This window comes from Chiloscyllium plagiosum, unplaced genomic scaffold, assembly GCF_037043375.1.
Source record: "Chiloscyllium plagiosum isolate Xiang-an unplaced genomic scaffold, Cpla_swu_hap1 HiC_scaffold_47, whole genome shotgun sequence".
In the NCBI taxonomy this organism is placed as follows: Eukaryota; Metazoa; Chordata; class Chondrichthyes; order Orectolobiformes; family Hemiscylliidae; genus Chiloscyllium; species Chiloscyllium plagiosum.
In genome coordinates this window covers 23,391,619-23,414,539 of record NW_028270185.1, presented here as the reverse complement: position 1 = coordinate 23,414,539, position 22,921 = coordinate 23,391,619, and the positions used below count along the sequence as shown (strand labels likewise).

The 22,921-nt window shown below is 44.1% G+C and overlaps 1 protein-coding gene across 2 annotated transcripts; it reads left to right on the top strand.

Annotated features, from left to right (window-relative positions):
* The first annotated feature begins 1,016 nt into the window (after nucleotides 1-1,016).
* Nucleotides 1,017-22,588, top strand: bloc1s3 (biogenesis of lysosomal organelles complex 1 subunit 3). 2 transcript variants are annotated; one of them, XM_043681063.2, is made up of 2 exons: nucleotides 1,017-1,090; nucleotides 21,249-22,588. In XM_043681063.2, the coding sequence occupies exon 2, from the start codon at nucleotides 21,262-21,264 to the stop codon at nucleotides 21,838-21,840; it is 579 nt and encodes a 192-aa protein (XP_043536998.1). In that variant the 5' UTR covers nucleotides 1,017-1,090; nucleotides 21,249-21,261; the 3' UTR covers nucleotides 21,841-22,588. The 2 variants fall into 2 exon arrangements, with proteins under 2 accessions (XP_043536998.1, XP_043536996.1); XM_043681061.2 differs by having other exon boundaries at nucleotides 1,027-1,163.
* The last annotated feature ends 333 nt before the right edge of the window (nucleotides 22,589-22,921 follow it).

Below are 22,921 nucleotides of genomic sequence, written 5' to 3'. Positions count from 1 at the left end.
GTGGGATGACGTCAAACGACCTTATGAGGCCAGAGATAAGCATTCTATCACGGACAAGGCCGGATAAGCAGGGGTGGTGGGATCAGTCTTAGGGAAGTGAATGATGTAAATGGGGGGGGAAAACAATGAAATAAGAAAAAATATGTAGGGACCCAAATTATATAAATTTTGAGAGTTTGTTGAATTTGGTGTGTTTTTGTTCCTGCCTTGGGGACATTACACCCACTTGCAAGTGTAAAATAAAGGACACTGCTGATTCAGATTTTCGTCTCGGACTGCAATTATCGAAGTGAGTGAGCTTTGTTTCTCACACCGGCATCTCCAAATCATGTCTATATAGCGTTGTAACACCGATTTGCAGATTAAATCCAGTCATTGCGTAAAAATCCTGGAACTCCACCGTCCCTCCCCCAATGCCATTGTGGTTCGACATTTAGCACAAGACTGCAGTGGTTCAGGAAGGCAACCTAGCACCACGTCAGAATGGCAACTAAGGATGGGCAATATATGCTGTCCAAGGGATGAGTGATGAGGGAGCATGCTTCTAAGGTGAAAGGTTTAGGTGGAAAACATGTTTTCACCCAGAGGATGGTGGAAATGTGGGGTGCACTGCCTGGGAGAGTAGCTGAGATAGGAATGCTTACAACCTTAAAAAAGTTAAAAATCACACCACACCAGGTTATGGTCCAACAGGTTTATTTGGAAGTACTATCTTTGGGAGCGCCGCTCCGAAAATTAGTACTTCCAAATAAACCTTATTCCTGAAGAAGGGCTTATGCCAGAAACGTCGATTCTCCTGTTCCCTGGATGCTGCCTGACCTGCTGCGCTTTTCCAGCAACACATTTTCAGCTCAGTGTTGAGACTATAACCTAGTGTTGAGTGATTTTAAACATTGTAACCTCAGGGTATTTCATCCTCCAGGCCTTCAGGAGGCGCTGTGGCCGTTGTAACGGGCCCTCCCTAAGCTGCATTGAACCTCCCAGATGCTAGAGGGCGCTGTCTGTCGTTATCACGTGATCAGACTCGGCCGTACATTGTTTTACCGTTGGAGGTGAAGTGTGATTGTCTTATAAACGGACATCATTTCGAGTGAGTGTGAGAGATTGTGGTGACGGTCGGGGAGACTTTCTACGCACAAGTGTGGAAGCGTTGACCCGTGATTGTGAGTGTGTAATTATTTAGGCCTATACTGGCTTTCTGCGACGGAGATTCCGTTGGGCTGCCTTTGGAACCGATTTCCGGCTCGCGCTGCTGGGAAGGCGTCCAGCGGTGATTGGACAGCGGTACTACGATTGACAGCTAGGCAGACCAATAGGATCAAGTGAAGGCCAGCTGTCTGGGCGGACTGCTGTGGGTATTGTGACGGTAATGCGGAGGAAAGTGGGAGGCCATTCAGTCCGTCCACTCTGCCATCCTATCCATCAGAATGGCTGCCAATGAAGGGTTCATTCTGCTGTTTACTTGCGGTCCAGCTCGTGTTCCCAGAATGTGCTAGTTTTAGTAGTGGAGGGAGAATAGCTCTTCCAAGAGTCAATCTAGAAGCAAAGATCCGACAGGCTCCCTTCCTGTTTTGAATGATTGTGTGTGTGATTGATTGAATGATTGAACTCAATTTAGATCCAAAGTGTTTGGGGGTCAGTAAAGTACTTTTGTTGTCATTATTCATCGGTGATCAGGGTGAATTGAATAATGCTTTGACCAAAGCAGGGATGTGAGGGGTGAATAGTGCTGTGGATTGGCCTTAGGCAAAGGGCTGACCTGATATGTCAAGTGCTTACATCATTAGGACGAACTCAGATTTCTCCAGTTTCCTCATTTCCCCTCCCCCCATCTTGTCTCAGTCCCAACCCTCGAACTCAGCACCACCTTCCTAACCTGCAATCTTCTTCCTGACCTCTCCGTCCCCACCCCCACTCTGGCCTATCACCCTCACCTTAACCTCCTTCCACCGATCGCATTTCCAGTGCCCCTCCCCCAAGTCCCTCCTCCCTACCTTTTATCTTAGCCTGCTTGGAACACTCTCCTCATTCCTGAAGAAGGGCTCATGCCCGAAACATCAATTCTCCTGCTCCTTGGATACTGCCTGACCTGCTGTGCTTTTCCAGCAACACATTTTCAGTTCTGCTTACATCATTAGTCAAGGTCAAAAATGACACGATGCCAGGTTATAGTCAAATGGGTTAATTTGAAAAAGCTAGTTTTTAGAGGACTGCTCTGTCGTCAGGTGTCCACTAACACCTCCATATCATCATAATCTAATCTAATCTAATCTAATCTAATCTAATCTGGTGATATGTCCACCGGCACCTCCACATCATCATCTTTAGTAGTATGGGAAACTGGGCATGGATGTCATGGTGTTGAAATACTCAGAGGAGTTTATTGCAGATAACAATGATATTGCTCAGGCACAGAATTATCCAGACTAAGTGTAAGATCATAAGATATTGGAGCAGAATTAGGCCATTCGGTCCATCAAGTCTGATCCACCATTCGATCATGGCTGATCTGTTTCTCTAAACCCATTCTCCTGCCTTCTCCGATAACCCTTCATCCCCTTTAGTAATCAAGAAACTAATAATCTCTGTCTTAAATATGCTCAATGACTTTGCCTCCACAGCTTTCTACTGCAATAAATTCCATAGATTAACCACCCTCTGGCTGCAGAAATTACTCATCATCATAATTCTAAAGGGTCATCCCTTCATTCTGAGACTGTGCCATTGACTCCTAATGTCATCGTTTCTTTATGATCATTCCAGGCCTCTTAGTATTCTGTAAGTTTCAACCAGATTCCCCGCCTCATCCTTCTAAACTCCACTGAGTACAGACCCAGGATCATCAACTATTCCTCCTATGACTAGCCCATTGTCCCCAGGATCATTCTTGTAAATCTCTCCTGGACCTCATTCCATTGCCAGCATGTTCTTCCTTAGGTAGGGGGCCCAAAACTGCTCTCAGTATTCAAAATGCAGTCTGACCAGTGCCTTGTCCAGCCTTTAAAATCACACAAGACCAGGTTATAGTCCAACAGGTTTGTTTAAAGTACTAGCTTTTGGAACGCTGCTCCTTCATCAGGTAGCTGTGGAGCAAGATCATAAGACACACAATTTATAAATTCTGTTTCTTATGATCCTGCCGCACAGCTACCTGGTGATGGACAGGAGCTCTGTAAGCTATTACTTCCAAATAAACCTGGTGGACTATAACCTGGTGTTGTGTGACTTTTAAATCTGTCCACCCCAGTTCAGCACCGGCACCTCCACATCAAGTATGTCTCTGTTCTTGTATTCTCGAAATCTTGAAATAGATGCTAGCATTATGTTTCCTGGCCTAACTCTGAACTGAACCTGCACATTAACCTTTAAAAGAATCCTGAATTAGGACTCCCAAAAAAGTGGAGAGGGGAGACCAGCAAGATAATGAGGAAAGGGATCAGTCTGAGATTTGTACAGTTGGCGAAAGGAGCAAGTCAAACAGACAGGAACAAAGTAGAGAACAAGGTAGGACTGATAAATTAAACTGCGCTTATTTCAATGCAAGAGGGCTACCGATAAGGCAGATAAACTCTGCATGGTTGGAAACATGGGACTGATGTTAAAGTGCCTATTGGAGACGGTTCAGGGAAACCCTCATGGACTCTACCTGTAAGCCTCTCCTGGTTCGTCCCAGCAATCGTACTCTGTGGTAGTGTGGAATTGAAAACTCTTACAGACAGTTTAGTTTAAATTATTACCTTTATTTACCAATGGCATTAATGTTACAATTTAACATAGCTCAAGCCTGGTTCATAGGTATCTAAGGTTTTAAAACCATTAGCAGAGTAGTGCCGCCAGCTCTTACCCCTAAGAGCTCTCTCAGGCTACTCTCCTTATTGCTGCAAACAAACTGTCTTTATACAGAAATTGGTACTGAGATTACAAAAACACCACATGTCCTTAATCAGGTAAGCAGCAACAAAATGGCAAAAGTTGGTAGAGGAAGAGAAGCTAATTGACAGGTCTGAGTATGTTTGACTAATTAAGCTACATGTACATCAAAGTGGGAAACCCTGATCAAGCCAGGCCCAAACAGCCAATTGTCTTGAGCTGAATAAGCTCTCTTTTAACAGTATGTTATAACAAGAGACTAGTCTAAACTATGTGGAAAAGATCATGAGGTAACCTCCCTCAGCTAACATGCCCAGTACCATTGTCCTACAAAATGAGTTTTTAAAAAATCATCTTAGATTCCCAAAATGCAAACTAAATTTATAACATTCCCAGAGCTCAAACTCCAGGGAACAACACACAAACATTCAATCCATGACAAGCAAGTGTTCAGTCAAATCAGTTCACAAAGAGTTAACCTTTCCACCAGCTTCTGTCCTGTTTTCTCTCTCTCTCTCTCTCTTTCCCCCCCCCCCCCCTTTCCAACTTTCTTACGATCTCCGTCTCAGTCTCTTCTCCCCCCGCCCTCACTGTGGTCAAGCGCTTTCCTGTTATCCTGTTTAGTTCTCCTATGTGTAGCAGATGTGTCAAACGTAAGGCTACAAACCTTCTCACTGGGATATTGCAATTACAGAGACATGGCTCAGGGATGGACAGGACAGGACAGTTCTAGGATGTAGGTGCTATAGGAAGGGGGGGGCAAGAGAGGAGGGGAGAGTGGCATTTTTGATTAGGATTAACATTTTGGTTGTACTTCGGGCTATTTACATCCAGGGGCATTATTTGGGTGGAACTGAGAAATAAGAAGTGATGATCACCTTATTGGGGTTGTACTATCAACCCCCAATAGTCAGCAGGAAATTGAGGAGAAACAAATTTGTAAGGAGATCTCCGTTATCTGTAGGAATAATAGGGTGGCCATGGTAGGGGATTTTATCTTTCCAAATAAAGATTGGGACTGCTATAGTGTTAAGAGCTTGGATGGAGAGGAGTTTGTTAAATGTGTACAAGAAAATGTTCTGATTAAGTGTGTGGATGTACCTACTGGAAAAGATACAAAACTTGACCTACTCTTAGGAAATAAGGCAGGACACAGTGATTGAGGTGTCGGGGGAGGGGGAGCACTTGCGGACCAGGGACCAAAATGTTATTAGTTTTAAAACAATAATGGAAAAGGATAGACCGGATCTAAAAAGTTGAAGTTCTAAATTGGAGGAATGATGGTATTAGGCAAGAACATTCAAAAGTTGATTGGGAATGGATGTTTGCAGGTAAAGGGATGGTTGGAAAATACGAAGCCTTCAGAAATGAGATAATTAGAACCCAGATACACTATCTTCCTGATGGGGCGAAGGACAAGGCAGGGAGCTGTTGGGAATGCTGGATGACTACAAAAATTAAGGTATTGGTCAAGAAAAAGGGGGAAGCATATGTCAAGTATGGGCATCAGGGATCAAGTGAATCCCTAGAAGAGTATAAAGGCAGTATGGAGTATACTTATGAAGGAAATCAGGCGGGCATAAAGAGGACATGAGATAGCTTTTGCAAATAGGGTTAAGGAGAATCCAAAATGAGTCTACAAATACATTAAGGACAAATGGGTAACTAGAGAGAGTATAGGGCCCCTTTAAGATCAGCAAGACCACCTAAGTGTGGAACCGCAGAAGATGGAGGAAATACTAAACAAAAACTTTGTGTAAGGATGATATGGAAGATATTAAACACAGGATTCTTGGCAATGTGGAGGAACAGCGGGATCTTGGTGTGCAGTTACATAGATCCCTTAAAATTGCCACCCAGGTGGACAGGCTTGTTAAGAAAGCATATGGTGTTTTGGCTTTCATTAACAGGGGGATTGAGTTTAAGAGCCGTGAGATCTTGTTGCAGCTCTATTTAAACTTTGGTTAGACCGCACTTGGAATACTGTGTCCAGTTCTGGTCACCCTATTATAGGAAAGATGTGGATGCTTTGGAGAGGGTTCAGAGGAGGTTTACCAGGATGCTGCCTGGAATGGAGGGCTTATCTTACAAAGAGAGGTTGACTGAGCTTGGACTTTTTTCATTGGAAAAAAGAAGGAAGAGAGGGGACCTAATTGAGGTGTACAAGATAGTGAGAGGCATAGATAGAGTTGATAGCCAGAAACATTTTCCCAGGGCAGAAATTGTTAACACGAGGGCTCATAGTTTTAAGCTGTTTGGCGGAAAGTATAGACGGGATGTCAGAGGTGGGTTCTTTACGCAAAGAGTTGTGAGAGCATGGAATGTGTTGCCAGCAGCAGTTGTGGAAGCGAGGTCATTGGAGATATTTAAGAGACTACTGGACATGCATATGGTCACAGAAATTTGAGAGTTTGTACATTAGGTTTACCTCACATGAGGATCAAACATCATGGGCTGAAGGGCCTGTACTGTTCTATGTTCTATATACAATGTGGGGAAATAAGTAATGATATCTTGAAAAATGTCCACATTACAGGGGAGGATGTGTTGGACGACTTAAAATGCAAAAAGATGCATAAATCCCCATGACCTGACCAGGTGTACCTTAGAACTTTGTGGTAAGCAAGGAAGTGATTGCCCTTCGCTGAGATATTTGTATTATTGATAGCCATGGGTGAGGTGCCGGATGACAAGAGGTTGGCTAATGTGGTGCCCCTAATTAAGAAAGATGGTAAGGAAAAGCCAGGGAACTGTAGTCTGGTGAGCCTGACATCAGTGGTGGGCAAGTTGTTGGAATCCTGACGGACAAGATTTACATGTATTTGGAAAGGCAAGGACTGATTATGGACTTGGATGAAAATTTGGAGCTGGTGATGTTCCCATATATCTTGTATTTACATGGCTGCTGCACTGCAGTTTCTGATCAGTGGTAACCCCCAGGCAGTATTCTCTCTAAGCCACATGACTGTGCAGCCGTTTTGAGGTTCCACATGCATTCATCGGTTTGATTGGCGTGGCCTTCTGGTTTCAGAAGTCACTGCTGTGCTCAGACCTTGGAGGTGCAAACACTGAGAATGTATATTATAGGGAGTATTGTACCCATCGTGTTGATAATGGTGAATTAGGTGATGGTTATGCCTAATGGAAAAGTCAAGTGGCAAAGATTATGTCTTCTTTTGTTGGACATGGTCATTTTCTGGCACTTGTATGGATCAAATGTTACTTGCTACTTGATATTGTCCAGGATATTGCATTTGGACTGCTGTAGTATCTGGTGCAGAATATTGCATAAATTAACCTGCCCACATCTGATGTAATAATGGAGGGGATTATCATTGCTGAAGCAACTGAAGATGGTTAAGCTGAAGACACTAGCCCTGAGGAAGCTCCAGGTGGGAGAGCATTTGTCTGAATATCTAAAGGTCATTGGTTCACTGCTGGATTTCAGCAATAATTGTGACTTTTGGGCTCTTGTGCGGTAATAGTGTCCATACCTCTGGTCTGGAGACCTTCACCCTATCTGCTGCAACTGTGTGTATTAACATCTCTGAGCAGGTTGATTTGAAATACCTATCTTAAGAAAGTTTGACCCAGACTCGAGTCCCACCTGCTCCAGAGGTGTGTCCGAACCTTTCTGGACACATGGATTTAAAATACCTCTATGTGAGAAAGTGATGCAGTGGTAGAGGTACTGTCTCTTCCTTTGAGCCAGTAAGCTTGGGTTCAAGTCCCACCTTCTCCGGAGGTTTATAATAATATTCCTGAACGGGCTGATCAGAAACTATCTACCCTGAGGAAGTGGTACAGTGATAGTGTTCCTAAGCTTGAACCAAAAGGCCTGGGTTCAGGTTCCACCTGCTGCAGAGGGGTATAACAACATCTGAGTAAGTTGATTCTAAATATTTTGCCTTCAGCCAAACTCTTCCGTAAATGCCAAATCTCATCTCATCTGATCTTGGAAGCTCAACAGACTTGATTCTCATTAGGACTCAGATGAGGGATTGCCTGGGAATACCAGGCCATCCATCTTGTAGTGAAGTGGTAGTGACCATATCTCACTTTTAGATAGACCTCTCTTACACTCTTCATTAATCCAGGGTTGATCCCTGGCTAGATGATAATGCTAAGATGAGACATGCCAGGCCACAAGGTTTCTGATTGATGTTACTGATGGTCCACTGCACCTCATGGATTCTCAGAGTTGCTAGTTTTGTTTGAAGTCTATCCCATTTAGCACAGTGATGGTGCCACTCAACATGATGGAGATTATTCTCAATGTGTAGATCGGCTTTCATCTCCCTAAGGACTCTGCAGTGGTCTTACCGATATAGTCAGGAACAGACGCATCTGCAGCAGGCAGATTGGGGAGGATGGGGTCAAGTATGTTTCTCCTTACTGTTGTTTTCCTCGCAGACCCATCTAGCAGCTATGTCCTTTAGGAGTCGACCAGGTCCGTTAATAGCAGTACTGCTAAGCCACTGTTGAAGACTCCCATTCTGCGCCCCCTGCCACCTTCAGTGCCTCCTGTGAGCAGTCTTCAATATGAAGTACTGATTCATAATTGAGGGGAGGGCAATACATGATAATCAACAGGAGGGTTACCCAAGCTATGTTTGATCTGATGCCTTGAGCCTTCACGGGGTCAGAACACTCCCAGGACAATTCCCTCCTGACTCTGCCACTACTTCTGCTGAGTCTGTCCTGTTCTTGCGATAGGACATACCCAGGGTGGTGATTATGCTGAGTGAAACATTGTCTGTAAGGTATTATTCTGTGAGTAGCAGTGTCAGGCTCTTGCTTGACTAGTCCATGAGTTAGGTTCTCCTAATTTTGGTACTGACCCCCAAATGTTATTGTGGAGGATCTTGAAGGGATGACTCGGTGTGTTTGCCGTTATTGTTTATGGTGGTTTAGTCAAAACTTGGTGGTCTCTCCAGTTTCATTTCTTTTTTGAAAGCTTCTCGTGAGTGGTTAGGCAGGGCAACTCACAAGTCAGCAATGAGTCAATCATATTACTGTGTCTGTAGGTTATATCAGGCAGGGAAGGCACCTGTCCTCTTCGGAAGGATTAAAGTGAATTAAATGAGTTTGTAAGATAATCAGTAATGGTTTCATGATCATCATTGGACTTTTAATACTAAATTTTTATTGAGTGCAAATTCAACCTTCCTTTGTGATATTGCTGGGTCCCCAGAACATTACCTAGGATTACCAGTCCAACTATAAAGCCAGGAGTTGGCCAAACCTAGAGCAAAGATTATGCTCTTTATAATATTCTCTACTGAAATATTTCACTTACAGTCTGCCTCTTGTCAACACTCAGTGCTCAACATGTTTCTCTCTCTAAGGTCCACCTTGCCGCCCAACATACAAACACTTCTCCCGCTCAAGGTAAGAACACCATGCTCAAAAGACCCTCACTCCAAGCATGTCCCACTTACTCATTTAGAGATAAAATAGAATCATAGGATAGAATCCTTACAGTATGGAAACAGGCCATTTGGCCCAACAAGTCCACATCGATCCTCCGAAGAGTAACCCACCCAGACCCATTCCCCTACCTATTACTCTACATTTACCCCTGACTTAATGCACATAACCTACATATCCCTGAACACTATGGGCAATTTAGCATAGCCAATTCACCTAAACTGCACATCTTTGGATTGTGGGAGGAAACTGGAACACCCGGAGGAAACCCACGCAGACACTGGGAGAACATGCAAAGTCCACACAGGCACCTGAGGCTGGAATCAAACCCAGGTCCCTGGCCCTTTGAGGCAGCAGTGCTAACCACTCAGCCACTAAGCCACCCATAGATCCTGAAATCCAACATGTTCTTTTGCCTGAAACGTTGATTTTCCTGCTCCTCAGATGCTGCCTGACCTGCTATGCCTTTCTAGCAGCATACTCTTGACTCTAATCTCCAGCAGCAGCAATACTCACTTTCGCCTAGCACATGATGCTGCAGTTTAGCAACACTTACTTAAAGTAACATAGTTGGCATAAAAAAAGTTCAAGGAATTTTATCAAAGGTGGAGTCAGCAGTAACAGAGGCTTGCCATCGTTATGAAAACCTGGGATTGCGAGAATGAGGGCTATTGCGCTGCCTGATTTGGTTTACCTGGAGTTCCCAAGCTGAAGTGAGCTGTCCTGCAGCACTAAAGCTACCAGCCCAAAAGACAGAAGCCACCACTGTGGCTGACCTGTTGAAAGTCCCTTTTCCCAAACTCTCCCTAACTAAAGCTGCAGATTTTCTCTCTTCCTCTGCCATTTGGGCTGTCCTACCCCCATGACCGCGCTTACCAAGACCATGGAAACCACCTCTTTCCACCCTTCCCTACTAACCTTCCTGGCTGCTTCATGCAGTAACTGAGTGGCCACTGGACTGCAAATGTGCAGGTGAACTGTGTGCAGAGCATCGATAAATCCCAGGAGCTGCACACACTCTACAGCAGGACAAGTACTGGGACAATCCAAGAAAATCTGTGACAATCTTTGATGTTCCCAGAATGGCCTGATAGAGACTTACAAAATTATGAAAGACATGGATAGAATGGATAGTTTTTTTTCAGGATAGAAATCTCAATTACTAGGTGAAATAGATTTAAGGGTAAAAGGGGAATGGTTAAATGAGATGAGATGGGAAAGTTTTTTTTTTACACAGAGGGATCTTCCTGAGGAAGTGGTGGATGCAGGTACAGTTACAATGTTTAAAAGGAGATTAGAGAAGTACATGAATAAGAAAGGTTTGGAGAGTTGTGGGCCTGGCGCAGGCAGGTGGGATGAGTTTAGTTTGGGATTATGCTTGGCATGGACAGGTTGGACTGAAGGGTCTGTTTCCGTGCTGTATGACAAAATGACTATAAGATTTTTTTTCCCAGGCAAGTCAGACCCCAGACCCTATCTTGACAAATTGTACTTTATTTTGTTTTGGTTTTATCAAAGTGATTGTTTGCTGAACCACAAGTACATAATACTGCAGCCAAAACAGGCTGTTATTGCATTAGTTCTGCTTTCCCATTTGTTGAATTGTTCATCGTCCTGTCCAATTTAACCCTCCTAACAGTCTGGTTTGGAGATACCATTTATCAAGTCCCACACTACACCCTGTATGTAGCACCTCAAAATGTTTAATTCCCTTGGAAAGTTAAATTTTAAACTAGATCTGCCTTAGTATCTTATTGGAGCTAAGAGATACTTAAGCTTCACTGCACTGAGCTTAAATAGCCACCTCTGAGTTTTTTTTATCTGTTCTGGGACCAATTCTTCCTCTTCATTGGAAAGGACCAAACTCAGTACATCCCTCTCAGGAGTGATGTTCAACACAGTCATCCTGTCCCAAAGTCTTCACAGAACTAAAACACTGCACAAAGTTAAAAATGTAAATAAAATATTCCTTCATTCACCTACCCCCCCCCCCCCCCCCCCCCCCCCCCCAACGGTGAAAAATTAGATTCGAGTACTTTTAAGAACCTCTGCGTCCCATTATTTGTCATGCTATGTAGAAGCAATCTAAAACAAACAGTCCGTTCCTGCTCCAAATCCATTCACTCTATCCCCAGGCTTCAAAAACTGCTTTTAAAAGTCACTACAGTTTACAGATAACTAGCTAAGTATGAACTTCAGGCAAACAGAAAACCCACCAGTTACAGGCTAAACCCAGAAACCCAAGCTTGCAGCAACTAACATTAAAAATTATATGTGTAAATCACACAGTTTACATCGCATAATGGACACCATCTTTCCCCTCCTCCCATGCAACAGCTGACTTGTGCACAGAAAGATCCCACAAAACTACAGTGAATTAATGCCCAGATCATCTGCTTCTTCTCTGCATCGATGCTGCCAATGCTGCTCAATGTATTCTAATACATTCAGTTTTCTGATTTCCACCAACCACAACATTTTGCTTCTGTTTCACAGGGTTGTTAGAGCACAGAAAGAGACCATTTGGCCTATGATATCTGCACTGGTACTCTAAATGAGTAAATTTCATCTTATGCACTCCCTGCCTGAAATGCCTTCTATTTTTCTTTTTCAGGTAATAATCCTGTTCCTTCTTGCATTCCTGAATTGTACTTCTATCACATTCTGAGACAGCACATTCTAGATCCTGACCACCCACTGTATGAGCAAAGTTTCTCCTTGCTTCACTGTTGCTTCGTTTGCCCGTTTCCTTAAATCTGTCCTTTCTTGTTCACAATCTTCATAGTTTTCCTGCATCTATTCTATACAGACCCTCTCATGATTTTGAGCACCTCTACAAAATCTCTTCTTTGGCTTCATTTCTCGAAGGAACTCCGTCTCAACTACCTTAATCTTTCTTCATACTGAACTATTCTTGTAAATCCTTTCTGCACTACTTTCAGTGGCTTCACAATTTTCCTAAAATGTGGTGCCCAGAAATAGTAATGATATTGAATGTCAACAGAAGATCTCTCTTGTTGGATATGGTCATAAGGGCGGCATGGTGGCTCAGTGGTTAGCACTACTGCCTCACAGCACCAGGGTCCTGGGTTCGATTCCCACTTGTCTGTGTAGAGTTTGCACTTTCTCCGTGTCTGTGTGGGTTTCCTCCAGGTGCTCCAGTTTCCTCCCACAATCCAAAGATGTGCAGATCAGGTGAATTGGCCATGCTAAATTGCCCACAGTGTTAGGACAATCACCTGATGAAGGAGCGTCGCTCTGAAAGCTAGTGTGCTTCCAATTAAACCTGTTGGACAATAACCTGGTGTTGTGTGATTTTTAACTTTGTACACCCCAGTCCAACACCAGCATCTCCGAATCTTTCTTATTCCTGTGTTTTACCCAGATAGTTTTGCTGGATGAAGCTTCCAAAGTATCTTCTCTTAGAGTAACATTTTAAGAGGCATTTGGATGAGTATATGAATAGGAAGGGTTTGGAGGGATATGGGCTGGGTGCTGGCGGGTGAGGCTACATTGAGTTGGGATATCTGGTTGGCCTGGACGAGTAGGACCGAATGATTTGTTTCCATGCTGTACATCTCTATGACTGTCTTTTGAAGAAGGGAACTCCAAAGATTCTTAAACCCTCTTAGACAAAAAACTGTTTTCTCATCTCAGTTTTAAATGGGTAATGCCTTATTTTTAAATTATTACCCTAGTTCTAGATTCTTCCACACGAGGCATCATCCTTTCAATATCCTCCTGGTCAAGTCTCCCCAGGATCTGATATATTTCAATTAAGTCGCCTCTGCCTCTTCTGAACTCCAGCAGAAACATGCCTAACTTGTCTAGCCTTTCATTATAAAGCCATCTGCTCATTCCAAGTGTTAGACAAGTAAAGTGCAGTCCTCTGAAATTCAACTCTTTAAACCACACTTGTACCAAATCTGTAACGATGTCAAGGGCTGTGTAGTTCTAGTGGAACTGAGCATGAGTCAACAGTCTAAGTGTAACTTGATAGCACTGTTGAAGACTTCCGTCACTTTGCTGATGATCATGATGACTCATAAAGTGGTAATTGGCCAGATTAGATTTGCCCTGCTTCTTGTGAATAGGATATGTGTGGGCAGTTTCCCAAATTTATGCCAATGTTGTAGCTGTATTGGAGCAGCTAGGCTAGGGATGTTGCAAGTTCAGGAGCATAAATTTTTTAGTATTATCCTTAGAATAATACTAAATAGGGCTTATAGTCTTTGCAGAGTCCAGTGCCTTCAGCTAGTTTCTTGATATCACATGGATTTAGTTGATGAATGATGTCTGTGATGCTGAGATTTCAGAGAGGTGTCATTGGATCATCAACTCTGCACTCCTGGCCAACAGTATTTCAGTTTCATCTTTCACACTGATGTATTCAGCTCCTCAATCATTGAGGATGGGAATATTTGAAGGGTTGTTTAATGGTGGAATTGTCCACTATTCATTCACCTGAGAGCTCAGGCATGCATGTAATCCTGTACTGCAGCTTCACCAGGTTGACACCTGATGTGTGTGGGTGTGCCTGATGCTCCTCCGAGCATGCCTTCTTGCACTCTTCATTGAACCCACCGCTGATCCCCTGGCTTATTGAACCAAAATTCGACCTTAGTGCATGGATATATTTATTCTTATACTCCAGTACTTTGCAATAAAGACCAACATCTTTGTCTTGGAGAAAGTGAGGACTGCAGATGCTGGAGATCAGAGCTGAAAAATGTGTTGCTGGAAAAGCGCAGCTGTCCGCCACCTCCAAACAGACCCCACCACCAGGGATATATTTCCCTCCCCTCCCCTGTCAGCGTTCCGGAAAGACCACTCCTTCCGCGACTCCCTCGTCAGGTCCACACTCCCCACCAACCCAACCTCCACTCCCGGCACCTTCCCCTGCAACCGCAAGAAATGCAAAACTTGCGCCCACACCTCCCCCCTCACTTCCCTCCATGGCCCCAAGGGATCCTTCCATATCCGTCACAAGTTTATCTGCAACTCCACATACATCATTTACTGCATCCGCTGCAACCGATGTGGCCTCTTCTACATTGGGGAGACAGGCTGCCTACTTGCGGAACATGCAGGTCCTTGGCTTCGTCCATCGCCAGACCATGGCAACACGATGCCTCATCTTCCACTTAGGAACCCTCCAACCACAAGGGATGAATGCAGATTTCTCCAGCTTTCTCATTTCCCCTCCCCCCACCTTATCTCAGTCCCAACCCTCGGACTCAGCACCGCCTTCTTGACCTGCAATCTTCTTCCCGACCTCTCCACCCCCACCCCCTCTCCGGCCTATCACCCTCACCTTAACCTCCTTCCACCTATCGCATTCCCAACGCCCCTCCCCCAAGTCCCCCCTCCCTATCTTTTATCTTTGCCCGCTTGGCACACCCTCCTCATTCCTGAAGAAGGGCTTATGCCCAAAACATCGATTCTCCTGCTCCTTGGATACTGCCTGACCTGCTGCGCTTTTCCAGCAACACATTTTTCAGCAACATCTTTGTCTTCCCAAGTTGCCTGCTGTCTATCTTCCTCAGCTGCCTGCTTGTCCTCCTAGGCTCAAGCATTCCTAACACATGGGCCTTCAAGTTTCTTTCAACATCAGTATATACATGTTTCTTGACTTTTTGAAAACATCTGCTTTTCTAATTTTAAGGACAAAATAAATATATTCATAAACCCCACATTATTCCCTATCTGCTATCTTGGTGTCCACTCCTGTCTCTATCTCTTTGCAGCTTCTGTGTTCACTCCTCACAATTTGTGTTTCCTCCAAGCTTTGTATTGTCAGCACTCTTGGTACGTTCCATGTTTAAAAACTTTTTAAAAGATGTTTGATTTCCCAGTGACCAACTTAAAGGAATTGTCTAATATTTTAAGTTTCCTAAAGTATTGTAATAAACAAACTAAAAGCAACAGTGAATGTATTTAATTTTCCGAAGATTTTCCTTTTTATAGATGCACCAGACAGCAATCAGAAAGACTCTTTAATATACCACAGCTCATTCACCTCAAGCCCAGAATTAATCAGATCAAAATAGCATGTCAACTATGCGTCAGTGTTAGATTTTAGAATTTGCTTTGCAAAGTAACCACCATGTGGTGGCATTAAGGTCTGTGGCTGCCCAAAGACAAGATTAGATTAATCTCAAACTCCAACTATTTGATGCAGTGCGAAAAACATAAGTTGTTTGTGACCTTAATGAAAGACCTTAATGAATCTGTGTGGTTGATCATTTCCTGTTGCCTCCCAGGTCCCCACCCACCAACATATATGAGGGACCTTCTCTTTGCTTCTTGCTGCCTTTGATCTCAGTACAAGCGGCTCCTCCATGTCTACTCCTGGTCTTATTTCTGTATTTCCTGCTGCTCATATGCCTTGCTGTCTCTTTGTTCCTCTTACATCTGAATTCAAAGACTATAGAAATAAGTTTTCTGATTTTTTTTCTCTCTCTCTGCAGGCCACAGAAACATCTGTCTGTGCCTCGGACTAGAGAGTCCCCTAACACAATTGATCTCTTGGAACCTGACGTACCCCTCATTGCATTAGAGCCAGTCTCAATACCAGAAACTTGGCTGTTCGCGCTACATTCCCCTGAGAATCCATCACCTCCTACATTTTTTCAAAACAGCATACTTGTTTGAAATGGGGATAGTCAAAGAAGACTCCTGCACTACCTGCCTACCTCTCTTACCTTTCCTGAATTTAACCCATCTATGTGACTGTATCTGCGACTTTCCCCCTTTCTATAACTGCCATCCATCACATACTGTTGTCGTTGCAAATTCCTCATTGCCTCTAACAGTCTCTCCAACCGATCCATTCGATCTGATATGATTTGCAACCAACAGCATTTATTGCAGATATAATCCGCAGTAACCCGTAAACTCTCCTCTCCTTAAATTCCCACATCTGACAAGAGGCGCATATCGCTCTACTCTACTTCAATTTCTCCAGCTCCTCCAATTCCTACCTCCCATCCTTGCTGTTCCTACAATCATAGCTTCTTATTCTGAAGGAACAGCAGAGAGGGAACCCAACATTGGAGGAGCTGGAACAGCATTGTGGAAGACAGAATCTGTGATTCGAGGAGCAACCCCTTTTAGGTTCTGTCTTATACACTTATTCACCAGCCAGTCAAATTGTACGTTGTTTGCCGACTCCCTGTGCTTTCAAATAGTCAGCCCCAAACCAGAGGTGGCATAATGTATGGTAATATTGTATGGGGCAATCTTTCTTGAGTTTGCTACTCCCATTGTCTTGGCTTACTGATGGTTTTTCAAGGGTGAATTTGCCCACTTCCCCCTGTGTAGTTTGACTGTTGACTCCCAGCTGTGAGCGCATTCAGTACTCTGCATTTTTCCAAGTTTTAACTTTGGAACATAGATACATTGAGTTAGTGGGCAAATGTCTGGCAGATGGAATACAGTGTGAGTAAATGTGAAGTCATACATTTTAGTTGGAGTAACTAAATAAATTATTATTGAATGGTAAAAAGTTGCAGCATGCTGATTTGCAGAGGACCTGAGTGTCCTTGTGCATGAATTGCAGAAGGTTGGTCTGCAGGTACAACAAGTAATTCGGAAGGCAAATGGAATTTTGTCCTTCATTGCTAAAGGGGTTGAGTTTAAAAGCAGAGAGGCAATGTTACAGCTGTACAAGATGCTAGTGAGGCCACCCCTGGAGTACTGTGTGCAGATTTAGTCTCCTTAAGAAAGGGTGTACTTGCACTGGAGGAGGTGCAGAGGAGGTTCACTAGGTTGTTTCCGGAATTGGGGGATTTGGTTTATGAGGGGAGACTGAGTAGATTGGGATTATATTCATTGGAGTTCAGAAGAATGAGGAGGGATCTTATAGAAACATATAAAATTATGAAGGGAATCGATAAAATAGAAATAGAGAGGATGTTTCCACTGGCAGGTGAAACCAGGACAAGAGGGCATGGCCTCAAGATTAGAGGGAGCAGGTTTAGAACTGAACTGAGAAGGAGCTTCTTCACCCAGAGGGTTGTTAATCTATGGAATTCCATGCCCAGGGAAGTAGTTGACGCTACTTCAGTAATCGTTTTTAAAGCTAAGGTCGATATTTTTTTGAAAAATAAAGGAATTAAGGGATATGGTGAAAATGCAGCTAAGTGGAGTTGAGGCCATGAAAAGATCGGTCATGATCTTATTGAGTGGCGGGACAGGCTTGAAGGGCCAGGTGGCCTGCTCCTGCTCCTTGTTCTATACGTTCTTATATATTCTTTGGAAGAAATTCCAAATTGAATACTAGCTGGAAGATCCACTTTGTCAATTCTTCTATCCCCCCCATCACACCAGGACAAATCTTCCAAGTGCATTAAATTACCACAGATGAGTCTGTTCAACCAGGGGCCATTTTCCTCCTGCATTCTGTTTGGTACTCCTCAGGAAGGTAGCATACAGACTCTGTACTTATTTTTTATTTCAAAAATATACTTTATTCATATATATTTAATCTATACAATTGGACATGTCATCATTCTGTAAACATTCCATTTCTTTGCATGTCGAAACAGGGTGATCATTCATATTCACAGGTTGGTGCGATTACATTGAGCTGAGGCGCCAGCGGAGCCCAAATGACTGCGCGGGCCCCCTGTTCTTCTTAGGCAGGCAGATGTTAGACGGTGGTCTTTCCCCACCGCGTCTTGGCGGCAGCTGCCCCAAGCTTCAGCGCGTCCCTCAACACGTAGTCCTGGACCTTGGAATGTGCCAGTTTGCAAAACTCAGTCGGGGTCAACTCCTTCAGCTGGAAGATCAACAGGTTTCGGACCACCCAGAGAGCGTCCTTCACCGAGTTGATGATCCTCCAGGCACAGTTGATGTTCGTCTCGGTGTGCGTCCCGGGGAACAGGCCGTAGAGCACGGAGTCCCGCGTCACGGCGCTGCTCGGGACGAACCTCGACAGACACCACTGCATTCCTCTCCAGACTTCCTCTGCGTAGGCACATTCCAGAACGAGGTGTGTGACAGTCTTGTCCCCCCCGCAGCCGCTTCGAGGGCAGCGTGCGGTGCGGCTGAGAGTCCGGACGTGCATAAAGGATCTCACAGGCAGAGCCCTTCTCACCACCAGCCAAGCCATGTCTTGGTGCTTGTTGGAAAGTTCTGGCGATGAGGCATTCTGCCAAATGGCTTTGACAGTCTGCTCAGGGAACTGCTCAATAGGATCCACTCTCTCCTTTTCCCGAAGGGTCTCAAGGACACTATGTGCTGACCACTTCCTGATGGACTTGTGATCAAAGGTGTTTTTCTGCATAAACTTCTCCACGAAGGACAGGTGATACGGAACGGTCCAACGACTCGGAGCGTTCCGTGGCAGCGAGGCCAGGCCCATCCTTCGCAACACCGGGGACAGGTAGAACCTCAGTACGTAGTGACACTTGGTGTTTGCGTACCGGGGATCCACGCACAGCTTGATGCAGCCACACACAAAGGTGGCCATCAGGGTGAGGGTTGCATTGGGTGTGTGTTTTTCCCCCATTGCACCGGTCTTTGTACATTACATCTCTTCGGACCCGGTCCATCTTTGATCTCCACACGAAGTGGAAGATGGCACAGGTTCTGGGGATAGGCCAGACCTGTGCCACGTATAACAATACTGAGAGTACCTCACACCTGATGACCAGGTTTTTACCCGCGATGGAGAGCGACCGTTGCTCCCATCTGCCCAGTTTCTGTCTCACCTTCCTGATCCGCTCCTCCCAGGTCTTGGCACACGCCCCAGCCCCCCAGACTCTGTACTTTGCACACCAGCTGCAGTGTTTTGTCTCTCTCTGAGACCTCACTCTCTTCCCTTTTCTGTCTGAAATCCTAGAGACAGAAGGTCTGTTACAGTCAGCCCTTGCTGATTTTGCCTTTGTTTTAGGTGTGGATATTTTACACTTTGCTCTAAGTAACTCTGAGCTCCATGGTCATCGTGCCACCTGGCCTAATGCTGAGCAGCAATTAGTGCAGATTGTACAGCCCACTTCACTAACCGGTTTTCAGCTTGAATTAAGCGGTCTATGCCAAATCACATTCATTTCATAACTCATCCCTTTCATTACAGTAGGAGACATTAAAAACAGACAAAAAGACAGAATGATGTAAAGTATAAATAGAACATAGAACATTCCAGCGCAATCCAGGCCCTTGCTGTTGTGCTGACCTGTAGAACCAATCTGAAGTACATCTATCCTACACTATTCCATTCTCATCCATATGTCTAACCAATGACCATTAAAATGCCCTTAAAGTTCGCGAGTCTACTACTGTTGCAGGCAGTGCATTCCTCGCCTGTACTACTTTCTGAGTAAAGAGAGTAAACAGTTGAGGCCCTAACCCTGATCCTTGTAGCACTCTGTTAGGCACAGACTGCCAACTTGAAAATGCCTTATTTTAGCTGACTGTTTACTTCATATCCATTAAGTAATCCTCTGTTTAATCTAAAAATGAAACAGCATGTATTTTTGTTGAATATTCTGAATTGTCTGTTTAAATGTTTCCCTCTGTCTATTTACCCTCATACCTTTTAGTCTATTTACCAGGAGGCAAGCAAGGTAAGCAAAAAGGAATGGAATGACAATTCAATTGTAATTGCTGCCCCCAAAAGAGAAAATGCTGGAAAATCTCAGCAGGTCTGGCAGCATCTGTAAGGAGAGAAAAGAGCTAATGTTTCGAGTCTAACTGACCCTTTGTCAAAGCTTAAAAAAGGGAGAAATAGGGAGGTATTTATACCAGGCTGAGAGAAGGTGAGTCATGGCTCCAGAAGCAAAGGTCGCAATAAAGAGGTGATAATGCATAGAGAGGTGACAGTGCATAGAGAGATTATAGGGAGATTAGGAGCTGTGAATGACCAAGGCTGAAGCCAGTGCTATGTGACAAAATATGTGGGGGATGTGTGAAGCAGAGGCAAAATGGAAAACAGGGGAGAAAGGTAGCAAAGGGGGAAGAGGAGAGGAAAAAGGTGATGGGAGAGTGGGGAGCGAGAGAAAGAGACAATCAAGAAATAAGAGGTACAGAACTGTAAAAAAAATTTTAAAAAGATGAATAAAATAAATGAAATAAAATTACGGAGCAGAATGAAAACAGGGATTATTATGTAATTGCTGCTCATTGGAAATGACAGATCACGAATGAAATCTACTTGTTGCTGACATTGCTTCACAGCTAATGTCCTGCCCAGGTACATGAATGGGTTGGCTGGGACACTCTGCTAGGCAGCAAGACCATTCCAAGACTCAAGCTCTGGTTAGAAGAATAGCTTGCAGCTCTCATTGGTTAGCTGTGTTTGCATCTGAACCATATTGGACAGGAATAAACCTGCTGGTCCATCCAACTTATCCCACACATTGTGATACCTTGTTCATTATCACCCCACCCTCAACCAGGTAATCTCCTGAAAGATGAGGAAACATTAAAATGTGGACCAATTTGGGAAGACCGGGAAGGATCATTTTGGAAATTCTATTCCAAACCCTTGTGTTTTGGGTGATCCTAACTGGTCCAGGAGATCACAATGATCCTAATCGTTGTATACAGTATGTACAGCTAGCTACACTGAGCAGCATAGTAGCTCAGTGGTTAGCACTGCTCCCTCACAGCACTAGGGACCCGTGTTTGATTCCATCCACAGGTGACTGTCTCTGTGGAGTTTGCACATTTCTTCTCCCCACCCCCACCCCTCCAGTGTTTCCATCAGGTTCTCCAGTTTCCTCCCACAGTCCAAAGATGAGCAAGTTAAGTGGATTGGTAAATGTGGCATTACGGGAATAGAGTAGAGGGATAGGATGATCTTTGTAGACTTGATGGGTTGAAAGGCCTTTTTCTGAACTATAGGGATTCAATGATTGCATCCATTTTTCTAAGAGGAAGCTGACATGCAGAAGAATATTGTTAAGCACAAAAAAATAACAGTCATATGTTCTGTTCCTCAGGTGAGCAAGAAAAATGACTACCACACAATATCAGACCATTGTTCAGGGAGAGGCGTCTGAGACAGACTCCGAGGAGGAGTTGTATCTGACTTCCTCTGCCCCGGCAGCTATCTTGCAGACTGGAACCAAAGTGGCTGGTGAAGCATCAGAAACTGATGAGGAGGAGGACTGTGCAATGGCAGTGTGTGATATCCAGCAGGCCATTCAGCGTGGCCTGCCACCACTGATAGTGATCCGGGGGGAGCAGTCGGACATCCTGACCGCGGTAGAGGAGAAACCAGCTGTGAAGATTCGCCACCAAGGGCGGTATAGTACCTTGCTGCAACAGAAGCTGAGGGAAAGTAATGGGCGTCTTCACCAGAATGTGGAGCAGGCAGTGAAGCAGATGTATGAGAGTGCAACCAAGGAAATCCGAATCGCCACCAGCCACCTAAGCAACTCCCAGAACGGGATAATTAACGCATCGCACAGTATTCGCTTAATCTTGGACGATTTGAGATCTGTATCAGAAAAAATGGATATAATCACAAGCTGTAACTTACTCCCTGACATCCAGATCCCCCCGACAACAACGAGGCTAGCACAGGTCTGAGCTTGTTTGTACAGGTAGTTGAAGTCTTATTGCAGATTGAATTCCGGCCTTTTAAGGCGTGTTTCAGGAAAATTTAAAGCTGTGACTAATACTGCAATTTGTTTGATTGTCAAAGTGGCTCAGATCAATGTTGTAAGCACTTTGAGAAGAGTTAATTTAGGCTCAGCTCAGGAAGTCTCTTAGAATTTAACTTGTATCGTCTTGCTACCGGCCACCAACTGTTATGTTTCTTGACCACCAGTGGTATGATTCTAGAACTTTGTGAGTATAGTGTTTAAGTTCTATAAGTGTTATGATTGGGCTCATTTACTATGTTTTATTAATGAACCAAAATTTGGAAACCTTCCAATACACATCATCACAGTTATCTGATCAATCTCAGATCATGCTCTTGAATAATTGCCTGAAATGTTTCCAGGTTCTCACTGCTACTGCATACGAGTAATTATTTGAAGATTTTACATGTCAAAGCACGCTTTGAAAAGCCAACATCTTTTGATGGAAAAGATTAACACCCTCTCTATATTATGTTTAACTGACAGGCTGTGAGACAGCTGTGCAATAGGCTTAATTGCAGGTCTACTGATTAAATGTTATGGAGTCCTTGACTGATTTGTCACGGAGATATCAGAATTAATGTTATGTAATAATGGATATTCACTGTGATATTATAAATTGAACTGGAACTGCCTTTCTATAATTGTTTATAAGACTCTCAATATGACCAGTAAACCAATTTTGCACTTTTTCCTTAATGTGGTTGAGTGTTTCTGGAAGAAAAACATGACTTATAAAGTTAATGCTCTCTCCACTGCCAACCTTTTTCTCCTGATAGCTGTTGTTTCTACAGGGTGTCCTTGACACAGAGCTACAGCTTGACAAATGATGCCTTGAGATGAAAGGTGCACCAGTGTGCTTTGGAGGCTGAGCAGTAGTACCCAAGGTCAAATGAACTCTGACATTACAAACCAAGTTTTTTGAAATTTAATGCAGGGAATGTGAGGTTTGCAATTATTGCCCAGTCCTTGAGAAGATGGTCGTGATTTGCTGCCTCAAACTTCTGTCATTTGGGTGTAGGTAC